Below are 17,399 nucleotides of genomic sequence, written 5' to 3'. Positions count from 1 at the left end.
AAACAAATTATATGAATACAGTGTGGTCTTTCAAAATGCATTTTTTTGTGTGTGCATTCTGTATCTAAAGTGTTGCATTACCCTCTCTCTGGATGTGGTACCTCGGGCGCATGAAGGGATCTGCAGTGAGCACAGCAGGGGAGTCTGAGGGCTGGGGAAATGCTGGTGAAGGGTGTGCTGTTGCATTTTGGCCCAGAGGAGGACCATTGCCTGGTGGACCTGCAACTGAAGACAATTAAGTCAGGAGGCCATCTCCTGACTCACCCAGAGAGCTGTGGCTGTATCAACTGGAAGGAAAAGTCCAGAGCATGGAGAACCCCTGTGCCCTGAAAGCTTCCTCTCCAAGAAGAGCACCACCCTTCACCAGCACCAGAAACCTTTGTATCCAGGCCCCTTGGCTCCTAGAGATTTTTGTCTAAATGAGGAAAGGAAAGTGGCTTCTTTCTTTTTCCCTTAGCTTGAAATCTCTGAGTCAAAATAAATCATCTACAGATTATTATTATTATTTTTTTCATTTGCAGAGCTCAGCAGTCAGCCCCTCTCTGGACATCTCCCCAGAGCCTCCTGGATAGTAAGTAGTCACTCCTCATGTTTTGGACCCAGTGTGTTATATTTGTGTCCATCTAATGGCTTCAATGATGTACAGTTTGGTGGCCAGTAGAGAGATCTAATTGTAGCATTCAAGTTATTCTTTTGTTCTCTCCTTCTCTTTCTAGTTAATTTCGTGATGACTCATACTGCCTTTAATAAGCTTTTCTTCATGTTGATGTCTTAACGTATAGAATGTGAAGTTATTTGTCTTTGTTTAGAATCCGTTCTCCTATAAATTCTTGGGAAGGGGTAGGTGGCTGCAAGGGAGTGATCCTGGTGGGATAGCTCGTGAGGTTGGGTCCTCAGTCTAGATCTTCCATGAGGAACTTGGAGCCAGGAGGGGGGCCAACTTAAACTTGAGTCTCACATTATGTGGGACCCCCCCAATAGATTCTTAGAACTCTGCATCCTCTACTCAGTTCTTCATGGGGTAACCATCAGCCTCCTGTCCATCTCCCCCAAACCATTATGAGTCCTCTACCAGATTGTCCTCCTCTGAACTCAGTCATGCAGTTATCAGTCTGGCTATTACCCCCACTCTATTAGATAGGTAGTAAATGGTAAATGGCAAACATTCTAGATTGTTAATAGGTACTGAGCCTCCTATGTCCAGTCTCATGATAGTACCTTGTGTGGCCCTTATTTTTGCTGCCATATACCTGAATTATATTTTATAAATATGAGTTAATGATGCACAAGGGCCTTAAGGACAAGGCCCTCCATCTCCGTTGGTGCCTGACACACCCAATAAATTGGGGAAAGGAGCTGGTTCTGGTAGGAGCATTTCCTTGTCTTTACACCATTATATCTGCAGCCTGTTCTTTGGAATATGATAAGAAGCAACAGCACAGCACAACCGTTACCTGTTCCATTTGGTTGGTAAAGCCACAATGAGCAAAATTGCTGTTTATAGACTTTTTTTTATAAGTATCATAGTCATTCGAGTGTGCCCTGCCTACCATGCCAATGCAGGTACTAGGCAAGAGGAGTTTCATTTGAAAGTTGGCTAGGACTTGGGTGTTTCAGTGGGAAGATGGAAAAACTTTAATCCTTTTAGAATAGTACTCAAAAGCTCTAACAAGAATAACTTGGATCCATTATGTTAATTTTTCTTCTATAAATATGTGTGCTTCATGATTAATATATCCCAGAATATAAGAAAAAATTGAGAAGTATATTAAGACAGCAGCTGGAAGGAAAGTTACTTGCCTTCGTGGAGAGTTCCCACCTTGGCTTCAGAAGGCAGGGTATACTCTCTTGTACCCACTGTGGGGTAGTGACCAAACCACCAGTATGACACAGAAGTGTCCGGGCTGAGACATGGCATTGGGACCTCCTCCCCTTTCTCCCTCTCCTCTCGGTTCTGAGGCTTAATTTGTTGAAGAGCTTCCAGTGAAGCTCTGCCTTCAGCTGTAAGGGTGACAATTCACAGGTCCCCTAGATCCCAGGAGATGTGCTTCCAGACGTGAAGGCCACCAGGTGACCTTTGGTGACCTGCAGGTAAAGGGCTTCCTCAAGGCCACAGCTCTCCACAGATTCTCCTAGGACCCCCAAGGCTGCCCCTTTGTTACTAGCTTGTCACTTTGGCCTTGCTGACTGCACAGTGCCTGATTGGAATCTTCAACCAGGCCTCTCCCTGCCCTCACTGGTTCAGGCTTGCCCAGTGTTAACCCTGCTGCCTGGTCTCCCCTTCTGCCTCTTCACCCCTATCTCTCTCAAGGACACAAGGAAGAGAAGGCTGCTTCTGAGCTCAGTGATCAGATGAGTTGATTCCTTAACTCTTCTGGGATAAGGCTCTATGCTATATTCCTATTCATAGGAATGAAGATGTTGTCCTGAGTTAGTCAGCATTTTGTTGCTGTGACCAAAATACCTAATGAGAATAACTTAGAGGAGGAAAAGTTTATTTGGGGTTCTTGGTTTTAAAGGTTCAGTCCAAGGTCAATCAACTCCTTTGTCGTGGGCCTGAGGCAATGAGGCAGGACATCATGGTGGAGGGTCATGGAGGAGGAAAGCTGCTTACTGAGCATTTACTACCTGGCAGGCCTTATGCTTAACATTTTATCTACCTTATCTTGTTTATTCCTCTCAACATTCCAGGATCAAAATCCTCATTGCCTAGGTGAGGAAATGGCATGTTGAGGTAGTGTAATGCCCACAGTTCCTCAGCTGGAACAAGGAGCGCACTGTCCATAATAGGAACAGTGAAGTTCTGGGATAGGGAACCCGTGTCAGCAGTAAAGTCTCACCTGCTTCATTACTGACTCCAGTTTGGTAATAAACTAGCAGAAGACATAGCAAGGTTCTTTGTTTTTTGAGCCATCACATAATTTAAGCAACCCTGTGTAGGACTGAAGGGGACTAATACAGTTTTTAACAGAGCAAATCATTTCCAGGCATTCTGAGCATCCATAAAGATATTTGATGTGTTAATTTATCAACTTATTTTGAATCATTGAAATAGGTTTCTAAAGACCTCTGTTTTCCAGCCATGGTCAGCTCTTGTGAAATACTTGACAGTAATAGATAGTTTCTTCCTCATTCTTCTACTGTTTGAGGAATTTTCAGTATGAGGCTTGCTTTTCTCCTGGTTTGTTTAAATGCATAAGCTTTTTTCTTTTTTTTCTTTTCCCCTCTGTCTTTTATTTGGGGCTTGAACCCCAAAGCGCTTTGTCACTCTATCCTGTCCTTTTTATTTATTTATTTTTTATTTTGAAACAGGGCTTTGCTAAGTTACTGAGGCTGGTCTCAAACTTTCTATCCTTCTGAGGCTCCAAAGTCACAGGTATTATAGGCATGTGCCACAGCACCCAGCACACTTTTCCATATTTGTTATTGGTGAGAACCAGTCTGACACAAAGAGAAGTGTGCAATAAATGCTTGCTGGATAGATGGACGGGTCTGCAAATCTCAACCCAAATCCAGCTTGATTGGCACTGAGGCAACCTGTACACTGATTCTGTTCCCTTTTGCTGGATGGGTAGGGATGATGTACTCAAACTTTATCTAACCCAAGGAATGAAGAAAGCAATTCCAGATGGCTCAGGTTCCCAGCTTTGTGGCCATTGGGGAAGTGATGCTTTTGAAACCTACTTTTGTGTCTTGGACAGACTACAGTTTAGAATTTTGTTAATTAGAATTGATTATATATCACATGATATGAAAGGAACTAGGAACAGAGGAAGAAAATCAGCCATAGTCCTGATCCTGATATAATGACCAGTCCTAGCCCTAAAAAAATATTCTTATGGTTACCATCACAGTAATGTCTGATTTTTCTTTCATTTCTCTAGCATTGTCAGATGTATCAATTAGTGGGAACTACTCATTTTCATCATTGCTTGATATTTCAGTATTGATTAGCCCTGATGTCTTCTTTGCCTAACCAAGAGAGCTTTACTCTATTTGACCAGATGGTGGCACTCAAGAACAAGTCACTGTTTCCTAGATATACAGGATACCAGAGTCCCCTTAATCTGATTTAAGAACAGACATAACCTGAAGAACTATATGATGTATTAGAGATTCCCCTGGTACCTGAAAGTATATCAGAAATCCGTGTGCATGTAGGCATTTACTTTCAGAATCACTTATTCCACCAGTGCACACTAGGTACCAGGCATGCAAAGACTAATAAAATAAATTGCTTCTGAGGGGTTCAGGTGTAACATGGGAAACAGACTGTGAAGTCAGTATGATAGACAGATGCATTGATAAGACCCAAGAGGAAATGAGCACCCCTTGTTTTGTGGAGGAGGAAAGGTCAAGAAAATGTGACATTATATTATAAATATAAAAATAATTGTGTCATGCATTACAAAAGTCTATAACTTGAAACTTAGAGTGGATTGTCTAGATACCCCTCTCCTCTGTAGTTAACCACAGTTACTTTTTGTTTTTTCCTACCTGAAATCACCAAATTGTTTTGAACAGTGAATGTGAGCTCCTACTGAATGTCTTATACCTAGGAGAGTGATCGAAACAGAGGACGTGCTCAGTAAATATTTGCTGACTGGATCAATAAATAGTGTGACAGCAGGAAATATTTTCTAGAAATATCACTAGCAGTGATATGCAGAGATGATTGGAGGGAGTCAGGCTGGAGTGGTGATGGTATGTGTGTCACAGGGTTATAGGTGAGGGATGGTGAGATGCTAACCAGGAGATAGAGTGAGGAGATTACTGTTGGCTGTGTCAAGAACCCAGAGAAAGCAGGGCCTGGTTATTGATTAGATTTGAGTGGCAAAGGGAGGGAGAAGGGAATTGATTCATGTGGTTTTCTGGCTTAGTTAATGGGAAGTAGCAGAACAGAGCTGGATTTGGCTTGGGATGTGTCAGTCTTAAGATTCCTGGGAAAATCCAGGTGGCGGTGTCTAGAAAGCAGTTGAATATGTGTCTGTTTCCAAAAGAAAGGTCTGTGTAGATAACAGATTTACAGGCGAGGTCTTGGGCAATCTCCCCATACCTGTTAGTATTGCAGATGAATGACATCAAAGCCGAGAGAAATATCGTGCTTTCAAGTTTCTAGACAACAGGAGCTTGGCTTAGCTGCTCCACCTTCCTTATTGGAGTCAGACTGGAATCTGGCCTTCAAAGACCTGGGCCACTGCCTCCAGAGCCTGCCTATTAGCACAGTTGGAAAAGTTGTCCTAGGATAATCACTTTATTCTTGCAGTAGCTGTGTTTTTGTTGAATCCTCTTGAAACCCAGCAGCCAGTTCCGCATGTTAGCCAGAGGCTGAATTCTCTGCCTGTCTCCTATTGGCTTGCAGTGTCTGAACCCAGATCTGGCTCAACTTGAGCTGCTCAGAGCTGAACTTCTCACCCTGTTTTTGTTTGTTTGTTTTTGTTTTTTTAGACTAACAACAGTAACTGCTAATCCTTATTGTACCTTTGAGTCCAATCAAGCTTTGAGTCCCAGGTTGCTTCTCTCATCTTCTCTGATCTACCTGGATATAATGAGGACCCAGCATACTCTGTGACTTGGGCAAATGCCTTCACCACTCTGGTCCTCAGTTTTCTTTTTTGGACAGTGAAACAAATGATGTCTGTCTTTCCAACTTTAGGAGAGCTGATGGGGATGATACACTTAAAAACATTGTTCCAGAGCTCTTATAGACTGTTTTCTAAATAACCCTGCCTTAGTGCAAAATGTTACACATCTGGAAAAAGTATTGTTTTGTCAGCTTTGATATCAGAAAGAAAACAATTGGCTGTAAGCAACTCCATTCTGAGAGGTTTCCTGAGTGCTAGTTTGTGGTTCTGTGGGAAGCAGGAAGAAATGGTGATATGGGGTGGAATGCAGCCAGGGAGTGGGCTGGGCCAGGGTGAGTTCTGATGTCTGGTAAGGTAGGGAGAGGTGTAAGATTCAACAGTCGGTTGTGGCTGAGTCATGACAGAATGAAGTTAACAGGAGGTCAGGAAGGTGGTTTGGAAGTTCTGACCAAGGCTGAGGTGATTCAAAAGACCATAGGGGCAGCAGGACGGAAGCTGCTATCAAAGTCAGTCTTCAATGGTGAAGGATGTATAAAGGGCTTTAGGCTGTGTCCTCTCACAAAATATGTCTCAGATACCACATGTATTGGTTGGCAGGGGTAAAGGACAGCTACACTTGAATCATTTTGTAGCTGAGGTTATTCAAAAAAGGGGAAACAGTTCAAACTAAAAGACAAAATCAGAAAATATAATGGAAAAGAAGCGGGTGGGCTGGAAATAGAAAATTTAGAAAAGGGTCAGGTTCAGTTTTAACTAAGTAAATTTAAAGTTAAGTCTAGTTTAACTGGCCTTGCATTTTAAGAAATTAGAATATAGTGCCACTGCCTTGCAGGTCACCTTCAGTGTTCCTCAGCAATCTAGCAGGAATTGAGGTTCTTCTCAGAACCTTGGGGTGGAGGATGGACATCTGTGAGCTTCTCCTGCAGACAGAGTCAGGTAGGCCAGAGGCTGCAAGGCTGCAAGGCTGGCAGCCCCTTGGCCCCAGACCTGCTCCCTGAGCCTGGGAAAATGTGCCTTTTTCTGTAGGAGTGCTGCCTGTAGGCAGGGTGAGAAACACCACTAAGGACAACCAGCCTGAACCTAGCTTGTCCTAATTCCCTGCAGTACAACTCCTTTCTCCATGGTGATGGTTTCAGGTCACTGATGTCAGGAGACAGGATCCCTAAAGTCAATTTAATATCATTCTTATACTTGGAAAAGAATTTCTCAATTTGTAATTTCATACATCAGACGTGTCCTTAATCAGATCACATATGCCAGTTTTAGTTTCAGAAAATGTGAAATTTTATTCATTCAATAAATATTTATTGAGTCTACTCATGGAATCTATAGACCAGTCGGCTCCTGCAATAAGGACACAGTCGGGGAAAGAGCCTGGTCCCATCCTGTCCCTCTCCAAGGTTTCTCCCAGTGAGAGGTGAACCCCGGAGGCTGCTCTGTAGACTTACTACATTTGCATGTTTTCAGCCCTGAGAGTCAATTTCCTTTTCTCTTAGAATCCCTGTAATGTTTTATCATGGCTGAAGAGAAGGAGAAAGCATTTAATCCTTCACCCAGGCCAGGGAGAATGAGGAGGGACCCTGATGCCTGCCCCACTTGGTGTTCTTGAACACCAAGTGGGGCAGGTGTTTGAGCAGCTCTTAACCAGTGTGGGCAGCAGTTGGGAGGGACATTTTCAGTGCTGGAAGCACTGGTGTTGCTCAGGGGTCCTGAGCCATTCTAGGGTGGGGACATTACTCTTCCAGACAGTCTCTGCCGCTTCCATTTCAGACTCTTGTGTTCTGATGCTGCTTGTCCTGGGGGTGTATACCTGGCCGGTGACACTGGATGGTAGTGACATAGTGGAGCTTGAGCTGCCTTGACCTCCCTCTGGCTCCTGCAGTGTGTAAGCCACTGCCTCCTCAGTGGTGGGGAGACATCCATCTAAAACAGCAACTAAAAATATAATACACCTAACAGTGTGGTTCAGGTTCCAGCTCTGCCATCCCAATAACCTGCCTGCGCTGACAGTTCCCCAATCTCTCAGTGCTTCATTTCTTCATCTGAAAAAAAAAAAATGGCAGAAGTAGGCTTGTGTGTGAGGATTAGAGAGAAAATGATCACTAGGCACTTAGCACCGTGCCTCCCACATAGGGCATCTCACCAGGTGGCATGTAGATTAATTGCCATTGTTATCTGTGATTACAGGGACTTGGAGACTGGGGTCATATGCAGAAGGAAGACTAGCTTTATGGAATATGGAAAATCTCATCATTGATGGGTAGACAGAGGAAAGATGGATGGTTAGATACGTGACAGAGCGAATTCAGCTTGTGTTCCCTGGAGAATCTAAACAGGAGAATACCCGTGTTCACTTTTATAACTCTTTAACCTTTAGTTTTTCTATGTATTTGATAAAATCCATAATAAAATATTGGATAAAAGAATTCCATCAAGCTGTGAGTCTTCAGAACTGACAAATTCATAAAGATAATAGGAATCTAATTTCAGTAGGATTAAAAGCAGCCTGGTGGTGCTGGGAGCAGTGGCACTTGCCTGTAATCTCAGCAGCTCTGGAAGCTGAGACAGGAGGATCGCAAGTTCAAAGCCAGCCTCAGCAATTTAGTGAGGCCCTAAGCAATTTAGTAAGGCCCTGTCTCTAAATACAATTTAAAAAGGGATGGGGATGTGGCTCAATTGTTAAGTGCCCCTGGTACCATAAAACAAAAACAAACCAACAAAAAAGCCCAGCCTGGTGGAAGCCATTTGTTTCCTTAATAAGAGTGAGTGGTGTGTGTGTGTGTGTGTGTGTGTGTGTGTGTGTATACATGTGTCAGTGACAATGTTTCAATTAGTGAGGCCATAGAAAAAGTGAGATGATTAGGAAAAAGGAGGGTATCAGCAAGTATGTATTTTTATATTTTTGTGCCCACCTCATTCCAAAAATAATTTGTGGTATCATGAAAAATACCTGGAGTTTAATAAGATAAAAGTAAATGAAGGATATAAATGGCCAATGACGTATGCACATATCATAAGGTTCTGGGCAAAAACTTTAAGTACAAAATTAGGCTACGAAGCAGGGTGTGGTTGTATTGTGCTTATAGTTCCAGCTATTGGGAAGCTTAGGCAGGAGTTCAGAGTTAGCCTGTGCAACATAGTGAGGCCCTGTCTCTTGGGGGGAAGAAGAAGAAGAAAGCACCTGCCTGTGATAACAAGAGCAAATATTAGCATATAGAATCCCAGTATATCATTTTTTGTGGTCACTGATTTTCCTAGGTACCCAGATAGCTGGCCTCTCCTCCTTTCACTGCTGATTTTAATGTTCCATAAGCCCATGTGCTCATGCAGAATAACCTAAAAAAAAATAATCCAAGTAATGGCCTTTTGGTAGCTGACATTTGCTGGCCGCATGTTGGGCCACGCCCCTCCATTCATGTCCTTAACCATATGATCTTGTGTGTAGCACTGGGTCCCCAGCCCTCTCTCCTACTTTTTCTCCCATCCTCTCCCAGCCTTCCATCCTCAGCCCTCCTCCATCCTTCTCCTGGCCCCCCACCCCTCACCTTTCCTCCACAGGCAGTGTTTTGCAGAGTTATTCTTTTAAAGCACAAACACAGTCATCTCAGTTGGAGGACTTTGTTATTTGGACAAGATTCCTGAGTGTCTAAGCCCCACAGACCTGTCTTTGTCTGTAGACATCTGTGTCTAAATCCCAATGCTCTTTAGAAAGCACAGTGCTTGATAAGGATGCCAGGAATTGTGTCTCTTGCCCTGAGCTGGTAATTTGCTTTTGAGAAAAATATTACAAATGCTAACTCCTGTTCTTATCTCCCCCCCCCCCCACCTTTTTTCTTTTACAATTACCTTTTTCATAGTATATATTCTTCCAACTTCCATGCAGTGAAGAGGGAATCAGATGGGGCTCCTGGGGACCTTACTAGCTTGGAGAACGAGAGGCAGATTTATAAAAGTGTCTTGGAAGGTGGCGACATCCCTCTTCAGGGCCTGAGTGGGCTCAAGAGACCCTCCAGCTCAGCTTCCACTAAAGGTAATTAACAGGGTGATGTCTGCAGGTCTGTCTCCCCTTCACACCTGTTCCCTGAGTGTTGGCAGCAGGCGAATCTCCTGTAACTGGAACCAACTCTGCCCTCTACAGATCCATATCCAGGCCTCGGAGCCCTCTTGTATCCCCTCCCCTGTTTTCTCGCCGGCCATTTTTCTTTCTGGTATTAATGGTTTCCCTCCCTCTGAACCCTGACCTTGCTCTCTCTGAAGCATTTCTGTCCTTTTTGTTCTAATCCCCTTTTCTTAGAAATTAGCTGAGCTTCAGCCTTTCTTAACTGGCAGGGTGGCCATTTCTTTCGTTGCATCTTTGCACCTGCTTTGCAGCACAGATTATTTTGCTTCCGGACATCGACTCGAAATTTTTTAAAAGCCCATATGACAAACGAGCATGTTACCTCCTTTTTTTGGTTTGTTTGGTTTTTTTTTTTTTCTTTTGTAGCAGCTTTCAGCTTTAACCTAATGGGTCTGTTTATTTTATTCTGCATGCTTACCAGTGGATCGTAAAGGTGGGAATGCTCACATGATTTCTTCATCTTCAGTTCATAGCCGAACATTTAACACTAGCAGTGCTTTAGGCCCTGGGTGTAAGCACAAGAAGCCCCTGTCAGCTGCGAAAGCCTGCATTTCAGAGATCCTTCCTTCCAAATTCAAACCCAGGCTCTCTGCTCCCAGCGCTCTTTTGCAGGAACAGAAGAGTATCCTGTTGCCCTCAGAGAAGGCGCAGAGCTGTGAGAACCTTTGTGTTTCTTTGAATGATTCCAAAAGAGGCCTCCCCCTCCAGGTAGGGGGAAGCATTGAGAACCTGCTCATGCGCTCCCGGCGGGATTATGACAGCAAGTCCAGCAGCACCATGAGCCTCCAGGAGTACAGCACCAGTGCCAGGAAGTCCTGTCCTCTCTCTAAAAAGGCTGGGCTGCACTTCACCATGTTCTATCGGGACATGCACCAGATCAACCGAGCTGGCCTCTCCCTGGGATCCATCTCCTCCTCGAGTGTGCGGGATCTTGCCTCCCACTTTGAAAAAAGCAGCCTGGCGTTATCCAGGGGCGAGCTGGGGTCCAGCCAAGAGGGCTCAGAGCACATCCCCAAGCATACTGTCTCCTCCCGCATCACTGCTTTTGAGCAGCTCATTCAGCGGTCTCGGTCCATGCCGTCCCTGGACCTGTCTGGCAGGCTGAGCAAGTCCCTGATGCCTGTGCTGTCCAGGAGTGGACTGATCTCAGCCCGCTCAGCTGAGTCCCTCCTGGAGTCAACCAAGCTCCGTCCCAGGGAGGTGGACGGAATGAACTCCAGTGGGGTCTATGCCTCCCCGACATGTAGCAATATGGCAGACCACACCTTGGGCTTCAGGGGCCTCGTGCCTTCTGAGCCCCTCTCCACCTGCTCAGATGAGATAGACCGCTGTTCAAATGTCTCCAGTGACAGCAGAGAGGGCAGTGTTCATGGAGATTTCCCTAAACATCGTCTCAACAAGTGCAAAGGCACTTGCCCCGCCTCGTACACCCGCTTCACCACCATCCGGAAGCATGAGCAGCAGCAGTCCTCCAGGCAGGCTGACTGGCGCCCGGAGTCCAGAGGGGACAGGAGCACCCTGCTCAGAAACATCTACCTGATGAGCCCCCTCCCTTTTCGGTTGAAAAAGCCCCTTCAGCACCATCCCAGACAACCTTCCCCGGTGGGCCAGAAGCCAGACCTCCCTGGTCAGCCCCATCAGGATCAGCCCTCCTCTGGGGGGAAGCCCTTGGTTCCCACCCGCCTGTCTTCCCGACACGCCATGGACAGGCTTAGCCGCAGCTCAGAGCCCCCTCAGGAGAGACCCATGATCCTGGAGGACGGCCCGAGGGCCATTAATAATGGGAACTCTGTGCCATACTCAGACCACGGCCTGGACAGGAACAACAACCCACAAAGTGAACTGGCACCATCCCGTGGAGGTGGCATTTTATGTGTTTGACCAGTCTCACCTCCCTGTCTCCACATGGCTTGCTCTGCCCCTTCCTCCCGTGTGTCCCTGGTGCTCATTTCCTTCTCTGTCCTTTGCTTCTGTTTGTTTTGCTTGGCAATTAACCATGGCTTGTAGTGGCTGCACTTCTTTAAAAACAGATCTCCCATGTCATTTAGACTAACCACCAAACCGTGTTTCGAAAGAAAAATTGGCCGATTAGCTCATCTGAGAAATGTGCCCATTTGAACTCTCAAGCCCCTTGCTGTTTGCACCAATCCCAGCCCACCTGTGGTTTTTGGAGAGGCAGCCTCTCTCCGTGGCCCTGTGTGTGTAAGTGTACGGTTTGTCCCCGTAGAGCCTGCACGACGCCTCTTTGTAGGGACAGTCAAAGAATGCCTTCTCCTTTTGTTCACCGTTTGCCTTCTGGTTAGTTTTCTTCATATTAAACTAGCTTGCAAGTAAACCTAAAAAGCACGAGGGAGAGGTGGGTTTAGGTTGTTTCCTTCAGAATTTGGTTACTGATCGTGAATCAATGAGGACTTTTGTTTATAATAAAAGAAAGGTGAAATCTTTTCTTGACCTGGTTTCATACTAAACATTTGCCTGTTTTTTAACACGACTTTGTTGTTTTGAAGATTCTGAATCACCGAGACATTTTATACCAGCTGATTACTTGGAATCTACAGAAGAATTTATTCGAAGGCGTCATGATGATAAAGAGGTAAATCTCATCTTTTTAAATCTCCTAGCACTTGTGCAGAGAAAATCATGAAGGAAGTAGCATTCTAGACACCTATCAGAGGTAATGTGGTCCAGTGGATGGAAGCAAAGATTGGGGTTTTTGCAAATGACTTTTTATAGGTTCCATCAGTCCTCTTTAACCTGCTTTTCCAAAAAGTGGGATCAGTTTCCCCACGGGCACTCAGTTAAAAGTACCTGGTCCAGCTAGCACTGCTGCATGGGAGGCACAGAGCAACCTCTGCTCACAGCTTCTCTCAGTGCCTCCTGAGCTGGGAGCTGGAGTTCACTCTTCTGCCCTCCTCCCAATGCCTGCCTTGATGTTCTCAGAGGAAGTCCACCCACGTTTCTCCCTCTGCCTATCCCTCTGTTGTCACAAAGCACTGTTCAAATTGAAAAGGATGCAGTAGGAAAAAAGAGGAACATGACAAATAATAATGAAAATCAACTTTGAGGAAGTTGCCTTTAACTCGGGGGTGGGGGGGTGGGAAGATGCCCCAAGAAGTTCTAGTAAGCCCCAGCCAAGAACTTCAGTGTGTGGATATTTACTTGGAGTGACTGAAACCTCTGTGCAGTAGTAGGAAAGAGCCCATTCTTCCCGGGATGTAGGGGGAGGTAGGGGGAGGTAGTCCTGTGTATCAGCCCAGTGGGCAAAATCCTAAGCCTCTGCCATGATAAAGCATTATGTTGCACACTTTGTGGGCTTTACAGTCTCAGGAAAAGGGGTCAATACCTACTTTCTGTAATGAGTTAAAAGATGCAAGATGTGTTTGAAATAGTGGCGGGCCGGGGGGGCGGGGGTGTTTGTGTGTTTACAACTCTATCCCTTCCCCTTTTTCTGTTGCTGTCTTGAGCAGCTCTAGTGTTTAGGTGGAGTTCCTTAAGGATTTAGGGTAAGTTTGCCTTTGAGGAGAAAGGTATGGTCATAATCATTGCTACCAGACAGGTGAGACTAAAGACAAAAAGAAACTACCTTTCCTCTCCCCATCCTCTAGGCATTCAGTACCAGCCCCTGGGAGGAGACAAGGGGAAGTATTTGATGTAAAGAATTGTTTATAATAAGGAAATGCAAAACTCACTAACGATGAGTGTTCATCAGGATGCACAACAGATTGATTTCTATGGCTCTTTGTTAAGTATTTCCTGCCCCTGAGATACAAGATAAGCGTAGGTCTGGACTGCTGTGATGAGGAAAGATGACATTCCATTCTAGTAATGGGACTCTAGTATACAATGCGGAAGGTTTTGTGGTAGAATTTGTTCCTGCTACACAGGGGGGCATATTTTACTTACTTGATTTAACAGTTATTACACTATAAGTTGCTTACAGAATGTGAGCAGCTTGCTTCCTGAATCATGCTGACCCACAGACCCTGGAATGGTTTGTGTCTTTACCCATGTTTTTTTGGCTTCTGTGGTTAAACCACAGGCCTGATAGATCTACTGAGGTCACATTTAAGCTCTGGGTTGAGTGAGAGCTTCACTCCATCTGATGTTTGCTTCCTCTGATGTTATTTAATCTCGTCCACAGAGCCAGAGGTACAGTACCAGAGGTTTCGACAAGGGTGTGTGGCAGCCTCGAGCACGAGTCTGTGCCCACTGCAGGAACAACTGACACCTCCCAGCTGTGGGTGTGTCGGTCTGCACCACTTCATGCAAATGCTTTATTATTAACATTGATGATAATGGCAGTGCAGAAAATGTCCATCCTGTAATCGTCAGTATGGTCACGTAGCCAACTCCCTTGTTTTGTTCTGGAGAGGACCACAGCAAGGAGTGGCTTACCCAGGACCACCTGGCAAGTTAACTTATACCAGAGGCAGAACTAGGAATCAAAGCTCCAGTTTGCTGGGCCAGTGCTCTTTTCATGGTACTGTGCTTTGCAAAGCACTTTCTTTTCTCATTTAATCTTTATAGCCATTTACTGAATACTGGAAATGCCACAGCTGTTTGATGAGTTGTTATTTGTAGATCCGGTAGAAAAGTCAGGCCCACCATCCTTTGGAGCTAGATGTCATATGAGGTATTTAATCGCCTGCTGGAAGAAAACTAATGTTTTATTGAGCATGCTGAGAATTATCCATTCTAATTAATGCTTTCCTATAAGGGACATTAATCCTAGAAATGTAAGATTGTTGTGCTTTAGGAGACACAATTAAAAGTCTTTTCTGTTGGACCATTTCAATAGACAATGAGGGCATTTGGTAAAAAGCAACTTTGCTTGATTATTTTAAAAGGTCTTTAAAACTAGAAATAAACTGGGTCCTGGAGTGCACCCATGTAATCCCAACAACTAGGGAGGCTGAGATAGGAAGATTTCCAGTCTGAGGCCAGCTTGGGCAACTTTGTGATTGATACCCTTTATTCTCCTTTTTTTTTTTTTTTTTTTTTGGTACTGGGGATTGAACTCAGGGGCACTCGACCATAGAGCTACATCCCCAGTCCTATTTTGTATTTTATTTAGAGACAGGGTCTCACTGAGTTATTTAGCACCTCTCCGTTGATGAGGCTGGCTTTGAACTCTCAATTCTCCTGCCTCAGCCTCCCAAGCTGCTGGGATTACAGGCATGTGTGACTATGCCTGGCTATAGTTTCTTAAATTAAAAAAATAAATAAATAAAAAGAGCTAGGGATGTATCTCAGTGGTGGAACATTTCTGGGTTCAATCAATCTCCAGGACTGAAAAACAAACAAAAAATAGAACGAGATGACTATTTTCCTGGTATAGAAAAAAATTGTTTCTTTTAACCCCAGGTACCATTATTCTTAGCTTATTTTTGATATTTACAGTCTACATCATTCCCTTAAACTCAGCTTTATTTTAATCTAATGAAGAAATAGTTCTATAAGAATGTAACTGGGGGGCTGGGGCTATATCTCAGTGGCAGAGCCTAGCATGTATGAGGCACTGGGTTCAAGTCTCAGCATCACATAAAAATAAAGGCATGCTGTCCATCTACAACTACAAAAAAGAAAAAGTTAGACTTTTCTTAAAAGAAAAACTGGGGCTGTCAATCACATAGCCTTTAATACATATTCTAAGGGCTCCTAAAAATTGTGCCCAGAGAGGAGTGGGCTGGCTTAGAAGGGGTGCCTTATTTTATGAAGTGGGCAGTGCCACTCTGTGGAGAACATACAGGAGTAACCGAAAGAGGAAGCAGCAGAATTACCTGGTTACAAAGTAATAAAATCCTATGGCAGATTTAATAGGCCTAACGTGCACAGGAGTCATCAGCCAGCCCTGGATCTGCCTTGGGAACTACTGTGGGATGTGCCCAAGTGAGGTGGTAAAAAAGCAACATTGTTTGATTACTTTAAAAGGTCTTTAAAAATAGAAATAAACTGGGTCTTGGAGTGCACCCAGGAACATCTAACTCCAAAGGATGGTGGGCCTGACTTTTCCTGATGGCTGCCCAGCATCCTTGCAGTGCCCTGGATGTGCCCCCCTGGGTCACCTGGCCTTTGCTGCCAGAAGGCAGGAGACTTAGCTGAGAGTGTGATCTTATGGAATCGATCCTCCCTGGATCCCAGCTCTCCCCAGGTTTCTCCTAGGCAGTGAGCTCTCCTTCCTGCTGAATGTGAAGGGTGATTACTATGGGAACATAGAGTTATAGCCATCTGTCCCTTAAAGTCTCCTCATGGTTCACGCAACACCTCCTTCCTTAGTTGGCAGTTTTCTAATGCCCTGGACCAGATGATTCACTGCCTATTTTATGCAATTTCATGGCAGAAACTTTTAGCGGACCAGAGACGACTTAAGCGCGAGCAAGAAGAGGCCGATATTGCAGCTCGACGCCACACGGGCGTCATCCCGACGCACCATCAATTTATCACTAATGAGCGCTTTGGGGACCTCCTCAATATAGACGATACTGCAAAAAGGAAATCTGGGTCAGAGGTCTGTTTTGGTTGCCTCAAACTGCTGCTTGACCCAAAGCAATATTTGCCTCCCTTCAGCATTGCCCTATGTAGGTCAATTTAGTTCTCCAAACAGCATCTGTCATCCTGGCTTCCCTTAGCCTTGCTTTGGCTCTTGTGGCTGGTGAATGAACATGAGCCCCATTACATTCTGTGCTCTGTATGCTCAAGCATGCCTGGCTGTGGGACCGGGATCCGCTGACGCACACCCCTAATGCATGCTTAGAGCCTCGGCTGCCTTCATCAGTCCAGTCCTCTCCATGCTGCATTGTATCATGATTCTGTGTTGCCTGTGTATATTGCTTGGAGACCATGTACCTGAGGCCACGTGCATTGGTAGCTATGGTGTGAACAATTGCAAGAATCTTCTTTAAAGAGATGGTTAATGCTTATATCACAAAAGTTATCAATACTGTGCCATTTACAAAAGCCCCCCCCCCAACTTAGTAACATTACTATGAAAATCTCAGAGAACAATACTGTAGCTTGTGTGCAGATGTATTAATTGTAAGGCTTGTTCAGTGGCGCTGTGGCACCTCACTGAAGACTTTTAAAATGTGAAGATTTTTGCAGTTAGGATAAACCCATGGAGAGTCAGAGAGCTCTCTGAGAGACGTTTCATTTGTTCTCTTAATTTTGACATTTCTAAGATTACAAAAACTTAATATTATCATAGGAACAAAGAACAAAACTTTGAAGTGACTTTATCTGGGTCTTGGCCTCCTACACCAAGGTCAATATGTTGGAATTCTTGTGCTGGCCAAATGCTGCCTCTTGCGTAAGAGATTATGCTGTGCCACTTAACCCTTAAGTAGCCCTGCTGAAGATAGTCTTGTTTGGGGGAAGCATTTGTGTCTGGGACTTGGGGTGGAGGGTGGGGGAATGGGATCCGCAATATGTAGTTTTATAATCTATCAGTATAGTAGATTAATATTAATGTTTTTATCTTTTCTGTCTTTTGAGTGACAGATGTTTGTCTTTTTTTTTTTTTTTTTTTTTAAGAAATTGAAGGCATCTGGCAATCAGATTTAAAGAAGGAAAGCTGGGAGGGGAAGGAGACTTTAAAGTGTGGAGAAAAAGAAAATGTTACTCAATTGCCTGGGAAGGGAAGTCCCTTAGCCCTCAGTCTTCTGGATCCCCCTTGGAACAGCCCTGTTCTGAAGGCT

At 44.6% G+C, this 17,399-nt stretch overlaps 1 protein-coding gene across 50 annotated transcripts in view; it reads left to right on the top strand.

The window, feature by feature from the left end:
- Window positions 1–17,399, top strand: part of SORBS1 (sorbin and SH3 domain containing 1) — a 234,952-nt gene that overhangs the window by 186,472 nt on the left and 31,081 nt on the right. For all 50 annotated transcript variants that reach the window (XM_081267226.1, XM_081267217.1, XM_081267205.1 and 47 more), the window contains 4 exons: window positions 522–571; window positions 9,443–9,615; window positions 12,213–12,298; window positions 16,046–16,213. In XM_081267226.1, coding sequence (XP_081123352.1) covers window positions 522–571; window positions 9,443–9,615; window positions 12,213–12,298; window positions 16,046–16,213 — 477 coding nt within the window. The remainder of the gene's footprint in view (window positions 1–521; window positions 572–9,442; window positions 9,616–12,212; window positions 12,299–16,045; window positions 16,214–17,399) is intronic.

The sequence above is a fragment of the Spermophilus citellus genome (assembly GCF_964194105.1).
Source record: "Spermophilus citellus genome assembly, chromosome: 15".
NCBI classification, from domain to species: Eukaryota; Metazoa; Chordata; class Mammalia; order Rodentia; family Sciuridae; genus Spermophilus; species Spermophilus citellus.
The sequence above is the reverse complement of the archived record's forward strand: the minus strand, read 5'-3'. Positions and strand labels throughout refer to the sequence as shown.